At 44.3% G+C, this 25,917-nt stretch overlaps 1 protein-coding gene across 2 annotated transcripts in view; it reads right to left on the minus strand.

Moving 5' to 3' along the window:
* Window positions 1-25,642, minus strand: part of IPPK (inositol-pentakisphosphate 2-kinase) — a 30,107-nt gene extending 4,465 nt beyond the window's left edge. Inside the window, exons 1-11 of one of the 2 annotated variants that reach the window (XM_063164442.1) lie at window positions 25,508-25,642; window positions 12,401-12,448; window positions 8,658-8,753; window positions 7,894-7,960; window positions 6,310-6,431; window positions 5,852-5,941; window positions 4,478-4,536; window positions 4,052-4,124; window positions 2,657-2,936; window positions 1,295-1,445; window positions 137-239 (exon numbers count right to left, since the gene is read on the minus strand). In XM_063164442.1, the coding sequence (XP_063020512.1) occupies window positions 137-239; window positions 1,295-1,445; window positions 2,657-2,936; window positions 4,052-4,124; window positions 4,478-4,536; window positions 5,852-5,941; window positions 6,310-6,431; window positions 7,894-7,960; window positions 8,658-8,753; window positions 12,401-12,448; window positions 25,508-25,588 (1,170 nt within the window). In that variant the 5' untranslated portion in view covers window positions 25,589-25,642. Of the gene's footprint in view, window positions 1-136; window positions 240-1,294; window positions 1,446-2,656; window positions 2,937-4,051; window positions 4,125-4,477; window positions 4,537-5,851; window positions 5,942-6,309; window positions 6,432-7,893; window positions 7,961-8,657; window positions 8,754-12,400; window positions 12,449-19,239; window positions 19,374-25,507 lie in introns of those variants that run through there. The other variant, XM_063164441.1, reaches the window with a different exon arrangement.
* Between the last annotated feature and the right edge of the window lie 275 nt (window positions 25,643-25,917).

Below are 25,917 nucleotides of genomic sequence, written 5' to 3' on the forward strand. Positions count from 1 at the left end.
TTAACTGCAATGAAGCACTTTAACTGCACAGACCCCAACAAACCAGCAGTGCTGCCTCCAGCCATCATCCAGCCCTTTCAGTGAGACTGAATAATTAACAATGGCAGACCAAAAAATGTCAGAAGTTGAGAAGTACCTTTGTTAATGCAAATGCCACTGTCCCATCATCTTCCAGGGAAAGGTCCAGCAGCTTCTCATAGAACGCCTCATTGTAAGGTCCATCTATCTGCAATGTACTTCTAAATAAATGTTAAAAGAAGATTTACAGACAGCCAAAATGATGTGCTGGTTTTCAGTGTGAGCTTTCCTCAGCAGCCCAGACACTCAGATTAGAGCAGCCCAACAAGGACACTGATAAACATATCCAAGACTTAACCCACTGCCAGACAACATCACAACAGTCCCTGCTATTCTCAAATCACTCAAGATTTGCTGCTGCTTAGGATCTGGGTAGTGTGGGGTTTTAGAAACATGAATCATTCTTAATCCACTGCCATCTCTGCCACTGCAAAATTATGGGGTTTTGGCAAAAAAATGGATAAGTTTCAAAATTTGTAGCAGTCTGCAGGAGCTCCAGAAGCCTTGCTGAAAATACATATATGAGAAATATATAATATATTGATATCTATTTTTATATGTATATTATTTTGTATGTAAGAAGTATAAACTGGGGGCAGAGGCATATCTGACAGGGCCCTGCTCCAACACCATGTGCTAATGGGGGTGTCCTGGGCTCCCCCTTTTTTCCCCCTTTGAACAGCTGAACCCTCCCAGGGCAGTCTGTCCCACACAAACCCCCACAGAGCCAGGAACTCATTTCCCAGTGCTCTGCACAAGCAGCAGCAGCTCCTGAGTGAAGCCAGAGTGCCCTCGTGTGAGCACAGGAGAGGAACAGCAGCCCAGTGGAGGCTGCTTGCAGCAATTATAATTACACTAATAAGCCTTAATTGAGAAAAAACCACAGCAGCTTGCATTCATCATTCAGAACATCATTATCCCTGCAGACTCTCCCAGCTCTGCAGGTACTGGGGACAGGAGGAACCACCCCTTCCACTGCACCTTTCTGCAAATACACAACCCCCAGTACTCCATCTCTCTCAGCCTGTTGTGAACTTTCCATAATCATTACTTTAAAATTCAGGCCAAAGTGGCCAACATGAGCTGCAAGTTCAGGTAGAAATTCAGAACATGCAGTGCCATGAAGGAAGATACAGCAGAACAGAGAGTGCACAGAGCCAATCCTGCCTGCAGCCCTGGTCACTCAGGACTGCAAAGAAAAGCCACCAAGTCTTACCTCTCCTCAGGAAATTCCTCCAAGTACTGTTCAACTCTACTGTACAAAGGATAGAGTCCTTCAATATCCAGCATGTCAAGCATCTGAGCCTGAAGGGTTTTATAAAGGAGACAACCCCTCGGTAAACCAGAGCTTTCCAACTTATGTTTACCTAGAAGAAAATGCATTTTAAAATAAGGCAGACACAAGCCTTAACTTCAATTTGCCATTACATGTGCTTGTTTAAAAGTCTAAATACTTTTTTGTCCAGTCACAGGTAGGGGGAAACCTCAAAACACCTCAGTTACCAAGCAAAAGTGCAAGGTGCAGCTGCTGACCTGCACATTTACACAGCTCATCTGGGACTGAAAATACCTGAAACTCCAGAAACTACCTAAAAAACAAACACCAAAACACACCCACATCCACTGCAATCTACTCATTCTGAGTCCACAAGAGAAATTCCTCATCTGAGTTTGAAGCCACCACAAGTGCACTTTGAGCAGTAACAACTGCTGACAGTAATTCAGCATTTCAGCTCTGGGGTCTTTTCTATACAGTGTAATGAATTGTATTTGCTGTAATTTCTCTAGGACAGCTCCTCCTCCAGCACTACAACAAACCATGGGCAGTGAAAAAGGTCTTCCTCAAAAGCAGAGAAAGAAATGTGCTGTTTGTATAATTAGGACAACTGGCAGCATCTTGAATAATTAGAGCTTTACAGAATTTGTGCACTGAGGAATTAACATAATTAACAATTTTCCTGCTCTCACTTCCCATTCCTCTTCCCTCTGGTATTCAGACCTCTCTTCACCAGGAGAAGAGCAGCTGAAGAAAAGAACATGAGCTGTGCCCTGGTGAGGGTTGACAGGAGCAGCAGAGAAAGGCAAAGTACAGGAGTTGTAATAAACCAGCCAAAGCAGCCCAACTTCATCACATACAACATGAAAATTCCTCACTCATTTGGAATACCTATGATTGTTATCAGCTCAAACTGCTGTTTTCTTCCCTTTTTGCTGTACCACCTCCTGAATTTATTTTTATTTATTTGTTAGATATTATTAGATACAGTGCTGTAAGTGTTCACTACAATGTCACATTATTTTAACAACAATTATCTGGCAGCTACGCAGCTCAGAACTCTTTTTTTAAATGCCACCAGAACTCCCCTGTTTCCATTCTCATATCAGTATTGATAACCAAGAGACAAAGATCTGAATTGTTCCATCAGGCAGGGCTCTGAGAAAGCTGCTCTGGTGGGAAGTGTTCCTGCCCATGGCAGGGGCTGGACTGGGTGGCCTGTGCAGTTCCCTTCCAGCCCTCACCACTCTGGGATTCCGCCAACAGTAAATGATGGACAGTTTTTACACCACTATCCCTTACCATTCCTTACTAGCTCCTTATTAAAAGCACTTGCTTCACAGTAGCTCCTCCCCTGTGAGATGGGAACTGTTTTCATGTCCCCTGCCCTGCAGGAGTCGGTGCTGCTCAGCAGGGCCATGGTGATGACGTGGATCAGCTCCTTCACCACGGTCCTGGTGCACTGGGGGCCGCTGGCCAGCCCATTGCACGGGAAAAAGAAAGGCTTGAGGTGACGAGCAAGTTCATTCCAGTCACACACACAGTCCTGGTCATCCTTACAGCCATAAATTAGCTCCCCGTTCTGCAACAAGGAGAAAAAGAAGCTTTCAGGCACATCAGGAAGTCAGGTTATTCATACTGAGCTATTCAGAGCAGCAGGTCTAGTATTTTAAGCATAGGAAAGTGTTATTACCTTAATAATCTGCACATAGACACACAACATCCCCAATCTCCTAAAGATTTGGGATCTCCATCTCCTCTTAAGTCTAATCAGAGCCTGCAGTAACAACCCCTGAATGAAAATCAAAACTGTTTAAATCAAGTGCTACTTTCCCAACTCAATGGCCTGTGAGGAATCAGAACAATACAGGGGAATGATCCTTGGCACATTTTCCTATCACTTCTTTCTGAATAATGTCAGCAGTGAAGAAGCACCGTGTCAAACACTCTTTTTTACCAGCCCAGACCAGCAAAGGGAAGGCTGTGAAAGGGGACACAAAAGGTATGATAATAGTACAAAAAGAGGGCAGATCATAGAAGTTTAAGTAATTCAAATAGTTGATTTAATATTGGAAATAAATTGAAGTAATCTTGTTTCCTAGGATTAATCTGAAAATCTCCACAAATCATCAGTTACTGCTTCATATTTTTCCTATGTGACTGTCATGGAATGCCACTTTTTCCTTCCTCAGTGAGGTCTGCATCAGTGCTCTAACAGGAATCTACAACCAAGTATTTGCAACAGCATGCCAAGCTCTCCATTTCCTTCTTCCTGAAGCAGTACATAAAGTTTTAAAACTTTGGTCACCTTAAGAGTCCTTTTCTGTTAATTGCTCCTCAGTGATTCCTTCCCACTAATTCATTCCCCAGGGAATGGTCACTGCCCCAAGGCTGCCAGAGCTTCAGGAGCATTTGGAAAATGCTCTCAGCCACAGGGTGGGATTGTTGGAGTGTCTGTGCAGAGCCAGGAGCTGGACTTGGACAATCCCATATTCTGAGTCTGTGAATTCTGGGTTATTATTAATTTTCTGTCCTCATCTGAAATCTAAGAACTTCCCCATTTCCTTCTCTTGATGGGGTCCAACAGTGATGGTCTGAGTAGGTAGGTTTGTAAGAAGATCTTGACTGCTGAGATGCTCAAGTCAAATTGTTTAAAATCCAAGGCAAAAAAAGCAAGCAGAGAACATTTAACTTTACCTTAAATATTTTCAGGTTGTTCTGTGCCTCCTGTAATAAGCTCTTCAAAGCAAAGTGCATTCTTTGTTTATTTCTAGGGAAAACAAAGCCAAGAATGTTTCATCACAGCCTTTGGATGGTCATACCTGGCATGAGCACAGGCACTGAACACATTACTCACACTGAGGTCATGGCAAAGGCAAAGTGAACTTCAGATCTGAGTACACTAAACAGTTCTTGGGTGAAATGTTATGCTGCAAAAGGCAGCTCTGATTGCTGAGATGGGTGTAAGGGGGAAACAGCAGATTATATAATCACTGTAAAGGTCCAGACAAGCCAGCATTGATCACCCATAACACCTCAGTGAAAGGCAAAGTAATCCAAGCAAGAAATCTGTAATGCAGATTTTTTCTGGGGGGGAGGGGGGCAAAATTACAGAATCCTTACCCTGAGAAGAGATCCAACGGGCAATATTTACTTGGTCGTTTCCATTTTCCATTGGCTACCTGTGGGAAAGCCAGAGCACTGCTGTTACCCTCCCTGCCTGGAACAGCTGCCCCCCTTTTTAACAGCCAGCTCTGTGCCACTGACATCCTGCCTTCAGAGGTCAGGACATTTAAACCACTTTGAACACAAAATTCAGGACCACTGTGGGTGCTTCCCAGTCATTTTTAACTCAAGTCACTCAAACTGCATTCACAAGGTATAAGAGCCTGAGTGAGAGATGTGGGACCCAGGGGCTCTCCAAAAGGCAGTTTATTCCATCCAAAATGCAGTTTATTGTATCCAAAATGCAGTTCATTGTATCCAAAATGCAGTTCATTCCATCCAAGAGGTTACAGCAGTCCAGGGCTGTGGGTGACAGAGCTGTGCCCACAGCTGTCAGCTCCAGCTGCAGCCAGGCCTGGAGACCCTTTGGTTTTGGTTACAATGCATTTCACACTTTTCTTTGCTGAGCATCTTCATACAGCAGAACCAATCTATACCTTAACTTTTATCTATAGCCTATCATAACTCCTATAATTACCATATTCATGCTACTGTTCTCCAATCACTAACAGTTAGTACATTACAGTTTAAGCTAGAAGTTGTTTTTCAGTTTCCTTGCAGTGGAAAATTCTGAGACCTTTTTTCTACTTGCAGCTTTGCTGACTTGTTTGCCTGTGCTGTCTTTCTGCTTGGTAAAAACATCTTCTTGTTTGAGGTGGGTTTATCCTTTGCTCTAAGCCATAAAATCCCCTTCCAACCAACACACCCTTTGCCTCCTTGGTTATCCTGTAAGACTGGCTCAGCAATTCTTTTCTGCTATATCAAAACTTGCTTCCATCTCTATTCCTTCATCAGACTCTACATTTAAATTCTGCTAAGCATCCATATCTGTGAGACTTTCTTGTCAAACTTTCATCCTTCCCAACAACAAAGGAGAAAGGGTCACATTAAATCCCAGGGAGCCACAGTCACTCCATCCCAGAGTCCCAGCAGGCACAGCTCCACCAACTCCGTGCCTGTTCCGTGCTGTTTGTTCTCAGCCACAGAATGCACTTGGGGAGCTGAGCTGGGAAGGAAGTTCCACATCACAGCTGACCCAATCCCAGCGTTCATAGTCCCCAAAGGCTGAGATTGTATTTGTTTGCTTCCAGCTTCCCACAGAACTTGTTCCATCTCTCACTAAATAAATTCACACCCAGCAACTCAGCTGTGTATCCTCCTACCAGCTTTAGTCATATCAGAGATTTGAGCAAGTTTCAACAGGAAAGCAAGCCTGGAACAGCAAATAGAGCACAGTACAGCCAAAGGGAAGCAGGGTGACTTAATAATTACCTTTAGATGCTGATGCATACAGTAACGACACACCTTGTGCTTTATCTCCTGTGAAACGTGGCTGGAAAAGGGAATGAAGCCACACTTTGGCTAAAACAAACAAACAAAACAGGATTGTAAATACAAATGTCTCTATAGAAATATAAAGGCAATATGCAAATCTTTCCAGTTAAAGGAAAATGTTTTAAAATTATAAAAAATTCCAGCACTTAAAAGCGGAATTATTTTTTAAAATAACGACATGCCAAACTGCTGTGGCCCACAGAAAAGCCTGTATGTAACACCTGGGAATTTCCCAGGTTTCAAGGGACGGGAATTGGCAGAGAGAGGGAGCTGTTCCCTCCCGTGGGTGCCGGTGAAGCGGGAGCTCCGCCCTCCCGCACCCTCCCGCGGGCCGGAGCGGGGCAGGAACACGAACACGAACCCGAACACGAACCCGGCGGGGCCGCCCCGCACACCTTGATCTCGATGCACAGGATGGGCCGGTGCTCGGCGAAGCGGAAGGGCTGCAGCCGCGTCAGGTTGGGAAGGCACATGGCGTAACCGCTGAGCGTGTCCATGTCCTTGTCACAGCGACACTCTGCCACAGCAGGGGACAAACACCACAGGGACATCAGCGCCACAGGGGCGTGGGAACGAGCGGGGAAGGACAGGACGCGGGTCCAGCAGCTGCAGCCAATTATGCATTTGCACAAAGTTGCCCTCCCCATTATCAACCCTGGTTTCAGTTCCCTCAAAACCGTCCCAAGAGCTGCTGGTAATGGCCAGCTGCCAGCTCAGCCCAGGAAAGGTGAGGTCTGAAACAGCAAGGAAATGGATTGGCCAACAACAGGTGAAGTGACTCATTCATGTATTTATTCCAAGATGTGATCTCCCCTTTGCTTACTATGCATGACCTACCAACCCTCAGCTGAGTCGAAAGGATCTGAGAACTGGCAGGAATATCAGAAACCCAAGATGTATTCTGCATAAAAATCCTCTGAATAACCTCTCTCCATGTGCATCCCTTGGGACACTGAAAGGTCTGTGAGGTTGTAGCTCAAAGTTAACCAGAGCACACAGCCCCAGATTTTCAAGTACCTGTTACTAAACAGACACACAGAACACACATTCCTGCTACAGTTTCCACTGTAAGAAAAATGAAAAATATACTGCAATAGAAAAAATAAATCTGAGAAACCAAAGCCTCAGGCACCAGCCTGTCATGCCATACTGCTTCACCAGGATGAGCAAGAAGCCTTCTGTCTCCAACCAAATGTTGAGGTTTGTTTTCTTTTTCTAAATTTAAGCAAAAGTACATCCTTCACACCTTCACAGCTGAAAGCCACTTGCCAAATCAGAAAGGCACAGGAATCTGAAGTATTAGAGAAGCTCTTTTGTATGTTACACAGGCTTATGTGAAGAGTAACATTGAAAAAAAAAATCCTTGAAGTTTCAAAAAAAAATTCCTGCTAAAAATGGACAGTGAGATTCATTGCTGTGAAGCACCTGGACACTTCCCCACAAGCACACTGCAATCCCCAGCAGCTGTGGGCACACAAAGGTTAACTTGGAAAAATAAAACTAAATTCCATCATTCCCTTCCACCACAGTCTCATTGGTTCTTTAACTTTTATTAGACACTATTTACTTTCCTCACTGGTTCCTGGCACTGTGGACCTGTGCTCACTATATGTAAATTAATTCCTTTTTTTTTCCTGGATTAAAGGCATCGAAGCACTTGACTACAGTACTTTGATTTAAAACTGTATTTATCTTCAAGGAGTTCTGCTAAAGCAGGAGTTTCTGGCCATTCTCAGGAACTTTTGGGAACATAAGACACCACAGGGCCAATCTCTTTGCCTATTTTCGAGCTATCACAGACTACTTTTCACTCCAGAACAGAATCCATTTTTTCCACAACAAATTTTCAACTTATCATTGTCTGAATATTAAAAAAAGTTTCCTTATATTCAGTAGTGTGATGCTTTTTTACTTTAGAAGAAAGGAAAATGTTTTACAGCTTGAGGAAGCCCCTTTCTAATCCCACCCCTGGCACTTACCTGGCCTCTCTGGCTGGATTTTCAAACAGAGCTGCCTTACAAAGTCTAAAGGCAGTTGAATAATTTCCTATTGGGGAACAAAAAAGTAAACATTTTAATGCAAAAATTAATACCCAGTTTGGGAATCTTGAAATGGAGCAGCAAAGTTCAGTGGGTTACACAAAGCACACTGAAGTGTGCAGTCAGCAGCTTTCCCTCTGATTCACTGTCTGTGAACACCTGCTCCTCTATAAAACCCAAGCACTGATTCCAATAAATGCATGGCAAAGAGCATTTTCAGTGCAAGTTTGATGTGTGAGAAGGAACCTGCAGCACTTTGTCCTTTCCACAAGTGGAAAAGTCCCATGTGTCACATCCCAACCATGTGTAACTCAGTTCCAGGTGCAGCTGTAACTTTTTCACTGATCTGGTGTTCAGTGAACAAGATCTGGCTGCCCTGAAGAACAGAGCAAGGGAAATGGTGATCTCTGACTGCACAGAAACCTCAACAATTTAGATGAACCAGGTTTCTCTCCCTGTTCTGCAGTTAAAAATCTCTCACACACACACCCCTCTTGCAGAGCAGAGCAATGACCACACTTCTCCTCAGCCAAAGCCCTGAGTACAATCCAATCACCTCAGCACAGAGCAGGTTCCTGTTTGCATCCAAATGCTTCCTGTGTGTGTGCAAACCCTGTTAGTTCCTTTCACTGGCACTCTGTGTTCCCCCAAACACTTCAAGGTTTACAATGCCTAAGCCATTTATTTAAAAACAAATCACTTACCCCATGGTGAACATAGTTCTCCCCAAAGAACTGCTTCATCACATGTTTTCCAAAGTCCACGATGTTTTGCAGATGGTGTAGTATTTCCTCTGGAGTCTGGAAGACACAAATGCAGTGACTGAACTCCAAAATAACAATAAAAACCCTCCAGAACACACACACATCCTGGTCAGTGATTCAACAAATAACTGCATTGCTGGGCTTGGCAGGTCAGTGCACACTGAAGTCAGACAGACACATCAAAGGTGCTGAATTTGTGTCCCTACTGCCACCTCAGGGCTGGGACACACAGAAAAATTGTCACAGAAGATGATTCTGCTTCAGGAGACAAAGGGGAGAGAAAGTGACAAAGATGGAAGAAGGGGAGACTGCCCAACACCTACTCTGACCATTATTCTCAAAATAGCTCAGAGAACTCCAGCTGCCCAAAGCTGCAGAGCAAAGAGGCTTGGAGTGTTACAAAACACATCCTGGAGATTGGGAAGAGAACAGCTGCAAAGACTGAGCCATATCCCAGCCCTTGGCATGAACAGGTACAGAACTCTCCATCTGTCCCAAATCCTACCCCACACAAGGAAAAATCTTACCCTACTGTGATATTCTGTAATTTCATAAGGAAAGGTTTTCCGTGACACAAGATGCCAAAAGCCAGAAAGGAAACTCATGAGAACTGGAAGCAGGACAGGGACAAGGGCACAGTGAGACCTGGACACGCTCCCAGCAAAGGAGCTGCACAGCAGCAGGATCCCACTGCCTGCACTCTGCACACTCTGCCTCTCTGCAGGGCATTTTAGTGTTACCAGAGAACCACAAAGCTGCTCTGTCCTTTTGTAACACACACACAAACCCTCTTCAACCTCACAATAAGAGTAAGTGGAGGAAAAGAAAGCGCAACACTTGGGTACATGTTAGCAAATCAAAGGGGAAAAACGAGAGCAGGAGGAAAATATATAAACAGAGCAGAGTAAGAGGAAATAAAATACTAGAGGACAACACCCAGACACTGACATAGCCTAGAGAAAGGAGGAAAGACCACATCCAGCACTAATCACAAATGACAACAGCCTCTTCCTTAACTTACACAAATGACAACAGCCCCTTCCTTAACCTACACAAACCCTGGGTGGTGAGAGGGAACATGACATCATCCCATGGAACAGAAATCTCAGCTCATTCCCATTCACAGATGGTTCTGGCCTGGTTTGCTGACGTACACAGCACCCCAGGTTTGTGTTTGGTTGGGGTTAACACAGACACACAGACTCTCAGACTGAGAAATAAACATTTCATTAAAATTTACTGCTGTCACTTTTACTACATGGAGAGACTCACCAATTGAAAAGATCAATACAACCATAAAATTATAAGTCAAGCTTAAGATGTCTTTTAAGAGCAAGTGTATTTGATATACCTAAATGAAACAAAAAACAACTAACAGGCTACTTGGGCATCACCTTTTAACATCAAAAACCACTAAGATGAAAAGCTTTTGAAGGACCCATCATTACTGCCAGCTCACTCACCAAAACTCAAATAGGCTTTATACAATAACTTTAATTCCTTCATGAAGAAGATCACACACTAACATAGCAATATGCAATTAAAAGCACTCCCTGAGGCTGACACTTGACTTTCTATTCAAGTAATGCAAGCTCTGCAGTTACATTGAGTGTTTTTCAATCATAACAACAAGGTCACAATGCACAATAATACCAACTTGTTCAACTACTGGATTATCTAATCCCAAATTCATAATTAAACAGATAATTAAATGTACAAAGCAGCATCCAGACTTCTTCACCCTTCCCAAAGGAGTTAGGCAGAAGAGACTGAGACCTATTTGTTCACATCTGAATTTCAGTGTGTGTATTACTAGAAAATATTTTGCTTGAACTGCTTCCTTCAGCATTGTTTACCTTGGATGACCTGTGATGTCATGCACAGACAGAACAAAACATTTCTGAACCTAACTCACTTTGTTTAAGTCAGGAATACAGATTATTCCTAAAAAAATAAACCAAAACATTTTCCCTGTCATTCTTGCTATGTGCAAGTTTATCCCAAAACTGATTCTCCAGGCTTTGTTTACTGATCTGATGCTAAAATATTTATTCTGTTCTGCTCCAAGAAAAAATGTCTCTTTAAAAAAAAATCAATCACCAGAATAAGTAAATATATTCAAATTACAAAACCTTCTGTTCAGAGGGAATTGTGCATCACCAAGTCCACACACTCCCAATGCAAGGCAAGGGCAGAGCTGGAGCCAGCTGTCCCCAGAATGCAGCCCTGGAATCACATTCCAGCCTCACTGCCCAGCCCCAGTGCTGTGGAAACTGAGCAGTCACTTCCTGCCCTCCTCTGTGACTCTCTCATACTCTGTCCATTTGTTAAATACAATTACTGTGCAACAATCTCTTTGAAGTTAAAATTTAAAAATTGGAAAACTAGCAAGGAAAAGGGGCAAGCATTCAGGGTTCTGTTTTCTTAAATAAACTCCAACAGACTGGCTTTTTACATAAAGTTGTGGTCTAGTCCTCTCCTGCTATACTGAAAGTTGAGATAAGCACTGTTTCCTTTCTTGTGGTGCTCTGGGCTCATCACTGCTCTTGTTAACACTAAACATTATTATCTTGGGCTACTACCAAAGCACAAGATACATTTTTGAAATCCTGCCAATAGAAGCAGCTCAAAAATCTACTTGAATCATACTTTTTTTACCAGACCTTTTTTCAAGTTAAGTAGCAGCAGAAAGACCATCAAGTAACTCATACATATGCTGTGTTCACCAACTTTGCCTTCCTCTGCTTTAGCAACTTGTCCCTTGTAAAACTGGGTGCTTTTCACATTTATCTCCCTGATTTAAAGCAATAAAATGCCCTTTCTAGAGATTTACTTTGCGTTCATCCCTGTTTCCATTTTCCTAAAATGAGGCACACAGCAGTTCCCACAGAGCCCAATGCTTTCAGGGTGTCCCTCCTCAGAACAACGTGTCCCTGTGCCTCACACAGCCATGGCTCAGGGCTGCTGGAACTCAAGCCATGCCCTGCATCTCCCAGGTAACACACCCTAAAGACTCCTCTCAAGGTTGAGAAAATGAAACAATTTGAACCTTGTGCTCTCTTTTCTCATTTTTCTTCCTTGGAACACTGTGTTTATGCTCCACCTTTGGTTTTTGATCATCTTTTATCCCTGTTAAAAGAAATCTAAAGTAACTCACTTCAGCTCCTTCTCAAGCAGCAAAACCTTGCTGTTGTACCATGGAAGAAACTGGGAGATTGTCACAGCTAGGACACTCAGTCACTCACTGACAAAGGAATTCTGTGAACATTTCATGTCTTTGCTCCCATTCCATGGCTTTTTAGCTCCTGAACTGGTGGTGAACAGCAGACCCTGCCCATGGCACCAGTTGTGTGCAGCTCCTGTTCTGTCCCACCTGCCCACAGGCAGGAAAATTCCTTTCTTGCTCAGCATCCCTGAGCTCCCACAGGTGGATTTGGGACATTTACACTGAAAGCTCTGCCCTGCCCCACACAGAGCCCGTGCTATCAGCACTCACATCAGCCCAGTTACACAAGGCAACCTCAGATTTCCTCCTGTTGCCAAAGCCCCTGAAACACAGGCACATTTCAAAACAGCCATTTGTTCTCACCCCTGCCAGCCACAGCTCTTTCACAGGTTTCTTGTTTCTCCTCACCCTGGCTATTAGCTTACCCAAGGGCATTCAGGACAGGTTTAAATCTTACCTTGTTCTGGTTGGGAGGGGACTTCAGGAACCGTAGCACCACACAGCGCTGAGGAAAACAGCAAAGAACAGGGATTCATTAGCATCTATTAACACCACCATTGTCTGACTCCCCAGTGCACCCCTCTGAGAAATTCAGGGGAAAAACCAAACAGAAAAGCACATTTTAGATGGTTATTTCACTCACCTTGAAATCAAATCCACCAGCTGAAATCAAACCCAGCAATGCCTGCTGCCAGCTCTGCCATCAGCTGAACGAGGCAGCCACTCTGCATTCCCAGTCACTGAGCACAGCAGGGAAATGTTCCCTCAGCTCACAGCACTGCCCTGGAAGTCTGGGAAAGCTCACACGGAGCCACAAACCCCCCACCCTGGTATTTGTGCACCAAAGCTCCCCAAAAGGGACACAAGGCCCATTGCACTCACAGCATCAGCAGAGCATTACAAATTATTAAGGACACACGAGTTACCAGCAGCAGCTACACAGCTGAACTTAACCCTAAACTACACCCTGCTGTGGAGTAAATATCTAACACAGGAACAAATATAGCAGGTGTCCAAATATTTTAGCTTAAAACCATAGAAAAACTCCCTATTTTTTTGTAATTTTTACAATTGTTATCAGTTTTGTAACAATTCAAAAAGCTTGACATGTTACAAATTAAAATCAAAGTCTGACACAGTGTTAAGGCACCTGCAGCCTTAAAAGGCAACACAGAGCCCTGCCTCTGGTCTGCCTGAATAGCTGATATTAGAGATATTTACTTCCACTGTAAATATGGATGCAGTTCAGCCTATCCAGGTACACTGGGTACAACACCAACAACTGGGCACCACAGAAGGTAGAGACAAACTCTGTTTTCCAGAGTTACCTCTCAGCCAGTCTGTCTCCATTTGGGCCTTCCCAATATACTCCAAAAAGGATTAAATCCATTTAAAGCACTCCCACAGAAGTACATTCAGATTTGCTGATAAAGACAATGCAGACAAAATGTCTGGTTTATGGAATCCAAGCTTTTTCCCTTCCAAATGATTTGCCATTAAAAAACTCCCCATAGCATGACAGCACCAGATCTGTTCCATGTTCCAGAGCTGAAAGCTGTTTCTGCAAGGGCTGAGGGACAGAGCTGCAGATATCTTTAATTACTAACATGGAGAGAAAGAGGAAACAAGCAAAACTAATGACAATGTGGCATCCAAAACAATAACAAAACTGGGTCCAGGTTCAGACACTGCCACTGAAAGCCAGACAAGGCCCCTTCCAGATCTATGAGGCCTCACACCAGCACAACATCTGGAAAACACTCTTACATGAAAGGATACTTTGCTGTTAATTTGATTTGTGCTGCAAGATGAGTGCCCCAAGAGCAAAGGAGATGCCACCAGGGTGGGAATCACAGTCCCCTGGATTGGACAAGGTGCCTGGTGACACTTCCTCTGCTCTGTCATGATGAGCCCGTGGCTCTGTGGGCAGTGTGTTATTCTTACAGTGTTCCAACCACCTGGGCCTCCTGCTTTAATTATTCATTAGTAAGTGGATCAGTGATGGAGTGATCTGATTATCACTTCTAACCCATTGAGAAACATGATTCTGTAATCTTTCAAGGCTAGTGTAGATATTTATCTTTTAATCAGTTCCCAGCCATGATTCCAAGCAGTGCTCTGGAAAACCTGACTCAGGACAGTATTTGTTCATCAGCAAGTTATTTCTGATTTGGCAAAATGACCAAAATTACATATGGCAAAAGAAGAACATGTTGCTGGCCTACAGATGTCAAAAGGAAACACAGCACTGTTCAAACAAACTTCACAGATGCACTTAGACCAGCCAGCCCAGACTACATTTCAGTAAGACTATTAGATGGTTAGAGGAAATAAAAAAACAAAACCATCACCAAACAAACAAAAACCCACCCCAAAACCAAACATCAAAAAACCCTCCAAGCACTTCTTTCCCATTTTGAGGCAAGTTTCCAGCCAGCTACATCCCTTTGTGCATTTCAATAGCAGTTCCACAGCACCAAAGTTAATCCATCAGATGCCACAGGTGCCAACAGCTTCAGAAGTATCACCACCAAAAATATTGGCCCACATTTTTCATGCTATTGCATTTCTGATTCACTTGGCTGATTCTTTACTTGGAAATATTGTGGGTGGTTGTTGCCATGAGGTTTTTTTTGTCAGTTATCTTAAAATGCCTTAAAATTTTTTTATATTTACAGATTGAACATCAAATATGTGCCATACTTATCTGCATGCACAAGAATGACCCAAATTCCAAAGGATCTCTGAGGAGGCTGCCACTGCTCCTCAGCACTTTGAGAATCAGCTCAACTAGATCCTAATGCTCCCTGCATTTCCTTCTCCTGGAGCAGTGGAAGGGCTCACAGAGGCACCTGGCACCAGCAGAGCATTCAGTGAGCTGGGTAACAGCCCCAGAGAGATGAAAAGATGAAAAAAGCAGGCTGCAAGCAAAGGAGAAAAAAAGAAACAGTGCATGGATGTAGGCAAATGTAACACATACAACATTAAAAGGCTTCATATCTTATGATGTAAGATAAGTTAGAAAAATGATGAATTCAAAGGAAGAATTCTCTACAATTTTTTTTAATCCCTGCATATGTTCAGTCTCCATTTAGTGACAAAAGACTAAAAATAATCCCTCCATCAGAACATCACACACTGCAGCTCTCACTCTCAAATAAGGAATTTAAGGACAAGTCTCACATGGGAGCAGAGCAGCCTGATGGCAGATAACAATGTTCTCAGTGGCTCCGGGCCCTACTAGGCTACAACAACAACAACCCTTCCCGATTGTTATGGAAAACTGAAAACAAACATTAGCAACGAGGATACAAAACTTGTGTCTCTAAAACACATCCACATGGCTGGGGCTGAGGTGATGTAAGCAGAGGTGTTGGGGCAGCTCCACCCCAGACCACAGCGTTTGGAGTTCCAGCCCCACCAAGAAGGGCAAACCCCTCTTTAACACCCATCAGCGAACAATTGTTGGGGTTAGAGAGGAACCGAGTTAAGGACTGCCAATGAGGAGAGGAGCAGCTGTGAAAATGCTCCAAATCAGTGGCACCCACAGCTCTTGTCCTCGTGTGTCCTGGGCCTGGCCCCCAAAAGCTCACCTGTAAAAATTTTTATTCTCTGGAGCAGTTACTACAGCTATTATATTAATCTCACCCAATAACATCTAAAAAATAAAGTAATCCTTGGTAGCTCGGCCAAAATATGACTGGAATCAATCCAGGTACTTTGGATTAGGCAGCAGAATTATGAAACCAGGATAAAAGCTTACATTTGTTTCTTTACAGCTTGGTGTTTGATAATGACCTTATTCTATGACCTCACTAACATAAAATGCAGGCCTCCTGAACTGGAGGGTTTTGAAAAGTTAAACACAACTGGGGCAAATCTTTAATCTTGATATTCCCCCTCAGGGAACAACCTCGTGTGCGTCATGGTTTTTTTCAGGTCTCTTGCTACATGAGTAACAAAAATCTAGATAAGAGTTGGTGGCAGTGAAAGAAATGGGAAAAATTAAAATTAGCTCAACTGCTGATAAAAGTGCTCAGATATACAGAAAGATGTGGATTTTTCCTCTGCTCACTCAGGTTTAGAATAAGTTTCTGTACAAAAACACAAAGAATTGGCCTGTCCAAACACAAAGCCTGGGAAACATCAGCTGCTCCTTCCCCAAATAAGCAGGTTCACGTCATTTGTTATGACTCTGTTATTATTCTGAGCAGATCACATTAACTGCTTTTGTCTGGAGGCACAGCCCTACTCTGACATCTCCTTCCCAACTGGAAAAGATTCTCATCTCCTCCATTCCCAACCTGGGCTCACAAATGCAAGATCCACTGGGAGAGAACAGGACTCTGAGATGCAATTTTTTAATTCCCAAAAGGAACTGCACCCCCCTTCCCACAGCCATCATCCCCCTCACTCCACAACACCTCATAAATTCTGGCATCTAAAAACTCACCAGTGTTTTTGCAGGCTCTGTTTGCAATTTCACATGACAAAGTTACCTACCTGCTGCTTAAAAAGGCCCAAAACACAGAAACAGAGTAACTAAACCCATCTTTCTTTAAAAGTTGTGCATGTTAAAGTCACAAGTTTCCAATTATAAACAAGGGGTGAAACACTCTCCAAGACTGGTAACAAATCTTCTCTACAATTCTTACTCTGCTATTTTTTGCAACTAATTTCACACACCACCACCAGCCACTGCCAAAGGAGATGAAGATACAAAGTCAAAACACTTTTGGAGAAAATAGTGTCTGTGAAGGCTCTGAATTTCTTTATACCTGGTTATTGAATTCACTGTTTTGCTGACCCTGAAGAGCTACCAAGAACTTACCAAACTCAGCTCCAAGGATGCCAGAGCTGCCCCTGTGCTTATCCAGTGCCACCCAATCACTGAGGGTTTACAACAACCTGCAGCAATGGCACCTACAGAAAGCACATTCTGATTGTCAGCCCAAGGGAGGGAGGCAAACTGAACACAGTGACAAGCAAATATTGATTATTGACAGTTCCAAGGGTGCTCAACATGAACTATGGAATTGTTTAGCTGATATTAAGCAATTCCTGCAGTGGCACACTGCAGCTGCATGCACTATTTCCCAAGGAAAAAAATTATTCTGACTTTTTAAATTCCACAACCCCTTCAATTCCAATTCCAGTTTCAGGGGTTTGAACAGAAAACAATGGTTTTCTATTCAGAAAATGCAACTTCTGGGAAGGAGAAAAATGGACAAAGAAGTGTTATCTTCACATCTCAGAAAAGCCAGTGACAGGGAGAGTTTGTCCTTCTGAGGAATGGTGGAACTCAGTGGAAACATGCCCACCACGTGCCCAGGCACTTCAGCCAAAGCTCACCTTCATGGCACTCAACACAAGACATTTTTAAAGGTCTCTCCATCCAGGGTCAGTGTGCTGTGCAGTGTGAAGGGTTATGAGAGATGGAAACAAACTAAGAACTAGAAAATGTTGCAGCTTTTGAATGAAATACACTGGTAGCATCATGCACAATTGTTTTCCAACTCAGTTTTGTTCTACACAAGGTGGATAAGATCACACAAAACAAAGTGAGGAAAGCTACATTTCCTGCCAGTATGGAGGAAGTTTAGCAATTGCTCACACATAGTGCAAAGAAGCATTCAGAAATAGGAACAATACTCTTCTATTTAGCACAGGAGTCCTTGAAGAACAATGGTTTTATTTCTTAACATGAATAAAGGATTTCTGGCATGGCATCTGGCTTTACACCATTCAATATGGCAAAGCCTTATTTGAAAGCAAACCCCCCATGACACTTGTTTTCTTTAGCACACAGCTCACAGCTTGCATCAGAATTCAGGTGCTCATTACAATTTATTTTCCTGCTTGGTTATAATCTTGATTCCCATGAGAGCCAAGCACTACCTCAGGTTTCACTTTATAGCTAAGCCTCTGTAACCTTGCAATGCACAGATGGCACCAATTCTGAGAGAATTTAATGATTGCACTCTGCAAGAGTGAGAAGGAAATGTCTGCCCTTCAGCCACAGCAGCTAATCAGAGCACCTGAAGTGATATCAAGTGATGCACCACTGCTATGAGGTGCAAACACATCCCAGAGAGAGAGCAGGATGAATAAACCCATTGATGCCTGACCCTCAGTGTGCACTGGCACTGCCTGGGGAGCACAGCACATGGAAACAAGGAAAAATGCTCCTTAACATTTAAAAGCACATGAAATGCCTCATCCATCTGTCAGACAGGTGAGTTGTAGCAATCAGAACACAAAAACACACCCTGAGCTCCCTCCCTTTCAGCTGCTCTGAAGGCCCCTCTATCAGCAGCACACTCACCCCAGCTTTAAGCTGCCAAGTCATCTGATGGCATGCAGGAGAAAGCAGGCATCCCAGGAAATTAGGAATGGGGGCAGGAAATACAGAGGCAAACAGTAAAATGGATTAGAATGAAGTTAAATAATTAAATGGACAGTTAGAACAAGTGAATAATCCTCAGCATCCAGAACAAGCCAAGCAGAAGGCACCTAAGCCACCTTGTGCTCATGCAGAACCCAGTGACTGCTCCTTCCCAAAAAAGGCAGGACAGGGGGGACACTTGAAGGGGGTCAGGACACCTCCCTGACACTTTATTCCATGTCACAGACACATCCACTGAAAGGCTGGGAGGGAGGAAGCACCAAAAGAGTGAATAAAGCAGGCTCAGACTGAGCACTCCTACACAGCTTTGGGTCAGCCAGGCTGCTCTGCCCAACCCACAGCCACTGCCAGTGAGGGCAGACACAGAAAAGGCACAGAAACTCCAGCACTGCATTGCAAGCACTTGCTACAGACACAAAAGAAATATTTTTGAGACAACAACTTGATCTCAACTGCAAAAGGAACTCATTCAAGTTTGAGCCAGCACTGAATCTAACCAGAAAAAACCAGGATCATTTTTAATCAAGGCTAATGACCTCCTGAGTTGGACTGCAAGACTGGGATTGGTTTTACATTTGAATGATATAGCCTTCAGCATTCTCAAAAGTCACACCAAAAAAAAAAGGAAAAAATTGACCCAAAGTAGAGTTGAATTTCCAAAGAAGGTCACCAAAAGACAAGTCTGCTCCAACACTCATCATTAGCAAAAGAGAGCACCTCTGAAATAAATCAGTATTCTGCAGGGAGGAGAGATGTGCTGCTGCTGCTGCAGGTAAATGATTGCTGTCATTTGGGATTAGTGCTGGAGCACAGAGCTTCTGTCTCCCATCTCCATCCACACTCAGGCTGTGCTGCCCCATCTGCATCTACAAAACTGAAGGCACTCTTACAAGAAAAGTTTTAGTTGCTGCTTTTCTGCTCTCTCTCCTCTCCACATGCAGCCCTGCCACCCAGGGCCACCTTCCCTTGCACTCCATGGAAGGCACTGAACCACTCTGCATTCAGAGCATCCTTGCACTGCAGAAACCTGGGAAACACAAGAAAAATTTACATTTAACCACTGGTACAATATTGAATTGAAATCCTGATACAGAATTAAAATTCCTTGATGTTGACTCAATCTAATAACTTTGGAGAAGTGTGTGTCAATAAAAAGCTTCACAGCTAATTCACAGAACTGGAAGTACTTTCAACTTTTAATTCTTTGTTTACAGTAAAACCTTTGTAGATTGTACTCAAGTAGAGTTAGGTCAATTAGTTATGGCATCCACAGTCACACTGTACCTGTTTAGCCAAAGAATTAAACACAAACAAATACAAAACTGTCTTTTTTCTCCTCCACTGACCATAGATGTGCATGTAAATATCAATTAGCCAAGGTCAATGCAAGGAATCCAACAGTTTAATGCAGGTGTCACAAAGGTTCCCAAATTCCACCTCAAACTGGTGATTGCCCTCTGTTCTTAAAAACCTCATTGTTGTTCCCAGCAGGACAGGCATCTCTTCCTCTCTTTTCACTGATTACACACTCTGATTACACACGTGGCTTCTTCAACTGGTTTTCATGCTGCTTCAGTCAATTTGGGCAGAAGCTCCTCCACTTGTTTGCAATAAGTAAATAAAATGCTAAAAAATCAGCTAAGAAAGAAGGACTATTCCCTTCAGTCATCAAACTGTCCTCCTGTCCTTTGTCTAAGCAGGCAAAAGGGGTGCAGGTGTGGGGGTTTTGTTAAACACTGTTTTGTTTGACACTGCTGAGATATGCACACACCCAAAAAAACAACAACGCTGGAGAGTCCAGGTCAAAGAAATGCCCTATGGAATTAAAAAATAACAAACAAAAACCAAACATCAAACAGAAGAGACAGAAAATTCTACAGGATCAGATGCAGAACTCCTCCCTACATTACATGATTGCCAAATGCATCAGAAGCAGGAATCAGCACAGGTTTGGAATGTAAACACCAGAATCTCATCAAGGAGACAAAGATGTTTAAGTTCAAGTCTTACCATAACTGTGCCTTTCCCAATTAGTCAAATTAAAATTCAATAAATACAAGTTGCATTTTACTCTTTCTGGTAATCTTTCTGTAAAAGAACCAAGAGACTAGAATGTAACCATGTTTAATCAGAGCAAAATTCAGAGAGGCCATTATTAATAAACTATTGTATTTATATCCACAGGAACAGCAAAATTTCCCTAACTGAAGATTCTTTAATACAGAAATAATCAGCCTGTTCTATATTTTCATGAAATCAAGACATTTATAGATATTAATGAAAAGAAAAAACAATCAGAACACAACTGAACAGAAAACAGAACACAACTGAAAAAAAAAAATTGCTTTCTAGTCAGGGATCTGGAATTTTTCAGGAACAATTCAGAAGTTTGGGGGGGCATCAGTACTTACACAAACTCCAATAGCACAAAACAGACTCAGGCAGCTCCACACAGAAAAACAAGAGAAGAAACAGGCCACACGAGTTTTGGGCCTTGTACAAAATGACATCATCAGAAAAAGCACCTTAAGAAGATTCCCTCAATGACAGCAAGTAATGATCAGCACCATCCCTTTCTGTTAAACAAGAGCAGAGGAAAGCTGCACATAATGAAGACATTCCAAGCAGAAGCTTTCGACTCTTTCAGCAACACCCTTCTGTCTAAACACACAATCCTGCCCTCTCCTCAAGTCAGCTCATTGCAACAGAACTGAACTTGTCATTACTCTGATAAACAAAACAACACAGAAAAACTCTTTCATAATGCAAAGGCATTATGAGGAACAATTATCTACCCTGATTTGACACAAATCCCTTTCTCAGAGTTACTGCAAAGGCCCAAACCCAATCCCTCTCTGCAGACAGTGACCCCCTGCCCTGCTGTGCAGCCATCCCAATGCAGGTGCCAGCAGAAGCAGCTGCACACACAGTGAGAGCAGAGAGTGCTGCTAAAACACCAGATCCCTTCTCTCCCTGCTCCTCTGCAGGCCCCTGTGCAGCCAGCACAAGGATTGGGAAGGATTCTAAAGCAGCACTGGACATCCTGCATCTTCACCACAGGTCCTGAAGGGAAAATAAATATCACAAAGAGACATATTATTTGTCTAATATAGGCACAAATTTGAGAGTCTTCTGTGAGCTTCACTACCTGCCTTGACTCCCTCATCCAGACCCCTCAGCTGCTTCCCTCACCTTCTCCATCTCCTCTCCTTTCCCTACCTGTAAGCTCACAGATGCTGTGGAGATGGTTCATGTTTTTCTAATTAAGTCCTGTACCAAAACCCAAAGAAATCTGCTGGAGCTGCAAACATTCCAAGACACAAAGCAGATGAACACTAACAATCCAGGCATCTGAAGCCATAAACCACAACCTTTTGCAACAGCATGACAAGGCTGTTCTAGACCTTCTCACTGAATAAAAACCAAGCTGGGGGGAAAAGCCTCCTACTTTCCAACTTCCCCATACTCACCCTGAAACACAAGTTTAATGTTCAAATGTATTTCAAAATGAGGGTTTTGGTTAGCACAATATCCCAACACACAAGAAGTAAGAGAGGCCAGGAGGAATGTACATACTCCATGTCACACAGCAGCTACTCCAGCCCACCAGCACATGTTTCAACAGCAGAAGGAAATCCAAGTTATTACTCCTAGAGCTGCTTACACTACTTTCTACAAACATCTCCTGAAGCCTTTTGAAATGAAGTGTTAAGTGTTCCATAAGAGCAAGCAACTGACCCAAGTGCAGAACTCCAGAGGAGGATTTCCAGCTCTGATCTGTGCTGCAGAAAGACACAACAGCTAACCAGGAGATAACAGCAGCTCCTCTGAACCCTCTCTGCTGCTCGTGAGGAGGGAGGAGGAGGGAAAGCACTGCTTTGCTCTCTTTCTAATAAAATCTGAAGCCAAATCTGAAGCAGAAGGAGTGACTCTCCACTAAAAAACTCTGTGAAAAAGAAACCTCCTCTCTAAAGCACCTGGATGGCTGTGATGGTGCTTGGTTGAGGGTTTGTGGAGCTGTATCTGTATCTGTCCTGCAGCACACGTCTCACCAACACCTCACAGTCACCAGCTGTATTTCACACTAGAATCATGAGGCAGGAAAGTTGTCTGATCATTCTAGCACTTCAGCAGACTGCAAGACTACACAAAGGCCTTTTGACCACAACTCAGTTTCGATTTGAATTCATTCATTCACAGCTTCAATAAAAACCAAAAGGAAAAGCCTGACTACCAGAGACATTTATACCATAGTTCTGTACATCCTCTGGAACTTTAGAGTCTCCAGAACTGAAACTTTAAAAACTCATGAAAGCAGAAGTTTGAGTGCTCATCAAGCAAACGAGCACAGAGCTCCAGTGATAACAATGGGAACTGGAAATGCTGGGCAGGCATTCCATCTTCACTCCCTGGATCACTGCCTAAATGCTGCCAGACTAATTAAAGTAACTCTGTAAAGCCACCACTGTAAGAAGAGATGCATTGAACAGCCCCTGGTGTGCCTCAGGATCCTCATCCTGCACTGCAGGGACAGGGAGCAGAGATGCACTTGCAGTGATTTCAGCACACAGTGACACTCCTGTCACTGTTACACCCTGCAGGATTAATAACCAGCAAGAGGAAAAAGCACAGAGAGCACTGACAGCACTTTCATGGAAAGAGCAGAGCCCGTTCCACAGGATGCCAGCACATCCCAGTGCCAGACAAAGCTGGGAAGTGGCTGCGTGTCGCCGGTGTCCAGGCCCTGTCAGCTCCTGCCAGCAGAGCTGTGTGCTGGCCATGTGACTTTTCCATGACCAACTTTTTCATTTGGTACTCTCTGGATTAACAATGCCTTACATTCATGTCTTAAAGGGCACCTACAGGGAATAGAGCAACCCCAGGAACTGAGCAGAGCCTGAGGCACAGGAGAGCTCCCTGTGACAGCACGGGCCCCACAGCCCTGCCTGTCCATGCCCAGCAGAGCTCCCTGTGACAGCACAGCCCCACAGCCCTGCCTGTCCTTGCCCAGGAGAGCTCCCTGTGACAGCACAGCCCCACAGCCCTGCCTGTCCAGCCCAGGCCAGCACAGCCCCACAGGCTGCAGCAGGAGGCTCCAGCCAGGCTGCCCACCCAGCCCACCCTGCTGTTCTCAGCTCCAAGGCACGGGGCAGAGAGCAGCAGCTCAAACACAACAGCCCAGATCTCGTTTCAGGACAGGCCAAGCAGCTCATGCCCTCTTCTCCAAAAGGACAGGGATTCACTTTTTTTGTTGTAGTTTAAAAAGTAAAACTTCTCAAATTTTCCAAAAGCAAGGAAGAGAGGCTTAGAAACAGAGAGGTAGGGAGCAGCTTTCTCTCCATATTTCAAAACACCACATCAGAACATGGGAACCACAAGCACATGCACGGCTCCAATCTGGCCTCTCACTTGTATCTGAGCATCCATTCACTTCTCTCCCACCACCACCAAATCCCTGGCCCTTCCTCCTGCGCTGATACACAAAAAACATGAACTGGGAAGCTACAGGATGAAGTGAGAACAGTCAAAATGCCTTAGCTGTGCTGCTGATCCCTCCACACTGGTGATCACCAGCACGATGATTAATGGGGCAAGCATATCCTGTTCCTGAGAGACACAAAGTTACAATTAACATCTAAATAGTATTTATAGGCTTCAGGTTTACCAGACCTTGTCATCAATAGACACAAAGATCCAAAATGTAAGCTCTCCTGTTTCAAAGTTGTCTATAAAGGAAAAAATGTATCTATTTCACTTTCACTCTAACTTTAAAAAGTTTTAGCATCTTGTTAAAAAGAGAATTGGCACGCTCAGCAGCTATTCTGAATCACTGGCTGACTTCCTCGCTTTCCACATCTTTAAAGATAATCACAATTACATCACTAATAATCCATTATTTATCCTGGTTCCCGTCATCCAGTGACTGAGAAGTTTCTACACTGCCTTTTTCAAAGTTCAATGTGACAGGAAACAAAATCACACATGTTCTTCTTCCACAAAAATTGCTTATAAATAGTGTTTGATATAAAGAAAAAGAGGGGGAAAAAGCCAGAGCCACAGAAGTGCCCTCCTAAATTTTGGAGAGCACCACAAGATTTCTAGCATTTTCTCAGGCTTGGTATTTGTTAATATTTTACATCTAATTCATACTTATAACACAGAAAACAGACATTAAAATAATCCATCCTTTTCAGTCATTCATTTAGACATAATTTTTAAAAATTATTTTCAAGATTCAACTCTTATTATAGATCTTTTTCTACAAAAATCTTACATTTCAACATTCGGGTTCTGCTGAGTTTTGATCTATGAGTCATCAAGAACATTCTGTGGCAAATCCATACCAGCTTTTAAACTAAAATACAAATACATCTTTAAAGCACAAACACGGCCACAGGCACTTTTTATAAAAGGAATAAACTCCTTTAAGGGCCATGTATTCCATTGTATTAAGTAAATAATGCACATGTAAGGGGGGCACGAACACACTGTCAGCATAAACTGACACAGAGTCTGCTCGACTGGATTCAGCTTTGTTTAATCATTACTGCTTCAAGTGCTGAATCTATTTTACTGGTATTTTTTAATAAACTACACCTCCATCCCTCTCCCACCCAAAAAAAACCCAGACAAAAAGGGGGAAAAAAATCAACAAAACAAAAAACCAGCCCAACAGGTACAGGGGAGAATGGGGATGAAGTGCCCGGCGGGGTCACGGCACGGCAGCTCCGTGGCAAAGCCGAAAACCTCAGTGAGAGTCGGAGCCCGGCCCAGCACTGCAGCGAGGGCTCAAACTCCTCACCGAGCCACAGTCGGTGACAAAGGGAAAAACACGCCTTCAGCAGCTCGCTTTCTCCTGTCACATCACCCACACCCGGGAATGATGGTGGAAGAGGCGAATTTTTAGCACTTTTCCCCACAGCTCCCATCTCCAGGCGGCAGCTGCCCGGCCACCGGCTGCTCTCGCTCCCATCCTTGCTGGCCGTGACGGAGGGCCCGGGGAAACGCCGGCTCATCCTCCCCACGGGACGGGCCCGATCTCCCCGGGACAGAAAACTGCTCCGGCAAAGAAAGCAGCGAGGGCGGGCGCCGGGGCCGAGCGGCCGCTCCCGCCGGGCCGCCCCCCTCACGCGGGCCCGGCTCGGGGCTGCCCCGTACCTGGCAGTGTGAGACGACGAGGCTCTGGTTGCCTTCCCCGTGGTACTTCCATTCATTCTCATCCATCTTCTCCACTTCCATGCCCGGCCCGGGCCGCGCGGAGGGCAGGAGCAGCCGCCGGCCCCGCCGCCTCACGCCGCCACCATCGCGGCTGCGCCGCCCGCCCTCGGCCGCGGGAAGTCCCGCCCGCCGCGGGCGCCATCTTGGAGCCGGGCAGCGCCGCCGGGGCCGCCATGGCGGGGCCGGGCAGCGCCGCCGGGGCAGCGGGAGCCCTCAGGCGCCGCCCGGGCAGGACCGGCGGCGGAAAATCATCTTCTGCCTCCGGGAACCGCCGGTCAAAGGAGGGCATGGTCCCGCTCTGCTCTGCAGGGCTCTCACCTCTACCTGTGTGTAGTTTTGGGCACCACACT

The sequence above is a fragment of the Melospiza melodia genome, chromosome 10, assembly GCF_035770615.1.
Source record: "Melospiza melodia melodia isolate bMelMel2 chromosome 10, bMelMel2.pri, whole genome shotgun sequence".
NCBI classification, from domain to species: domain Eukaryota; kingdom Metazoa; phylum Chordata; class Aves; order Passeriformes; family Passerellidae; genus Melospiza; species Melospiza melodia.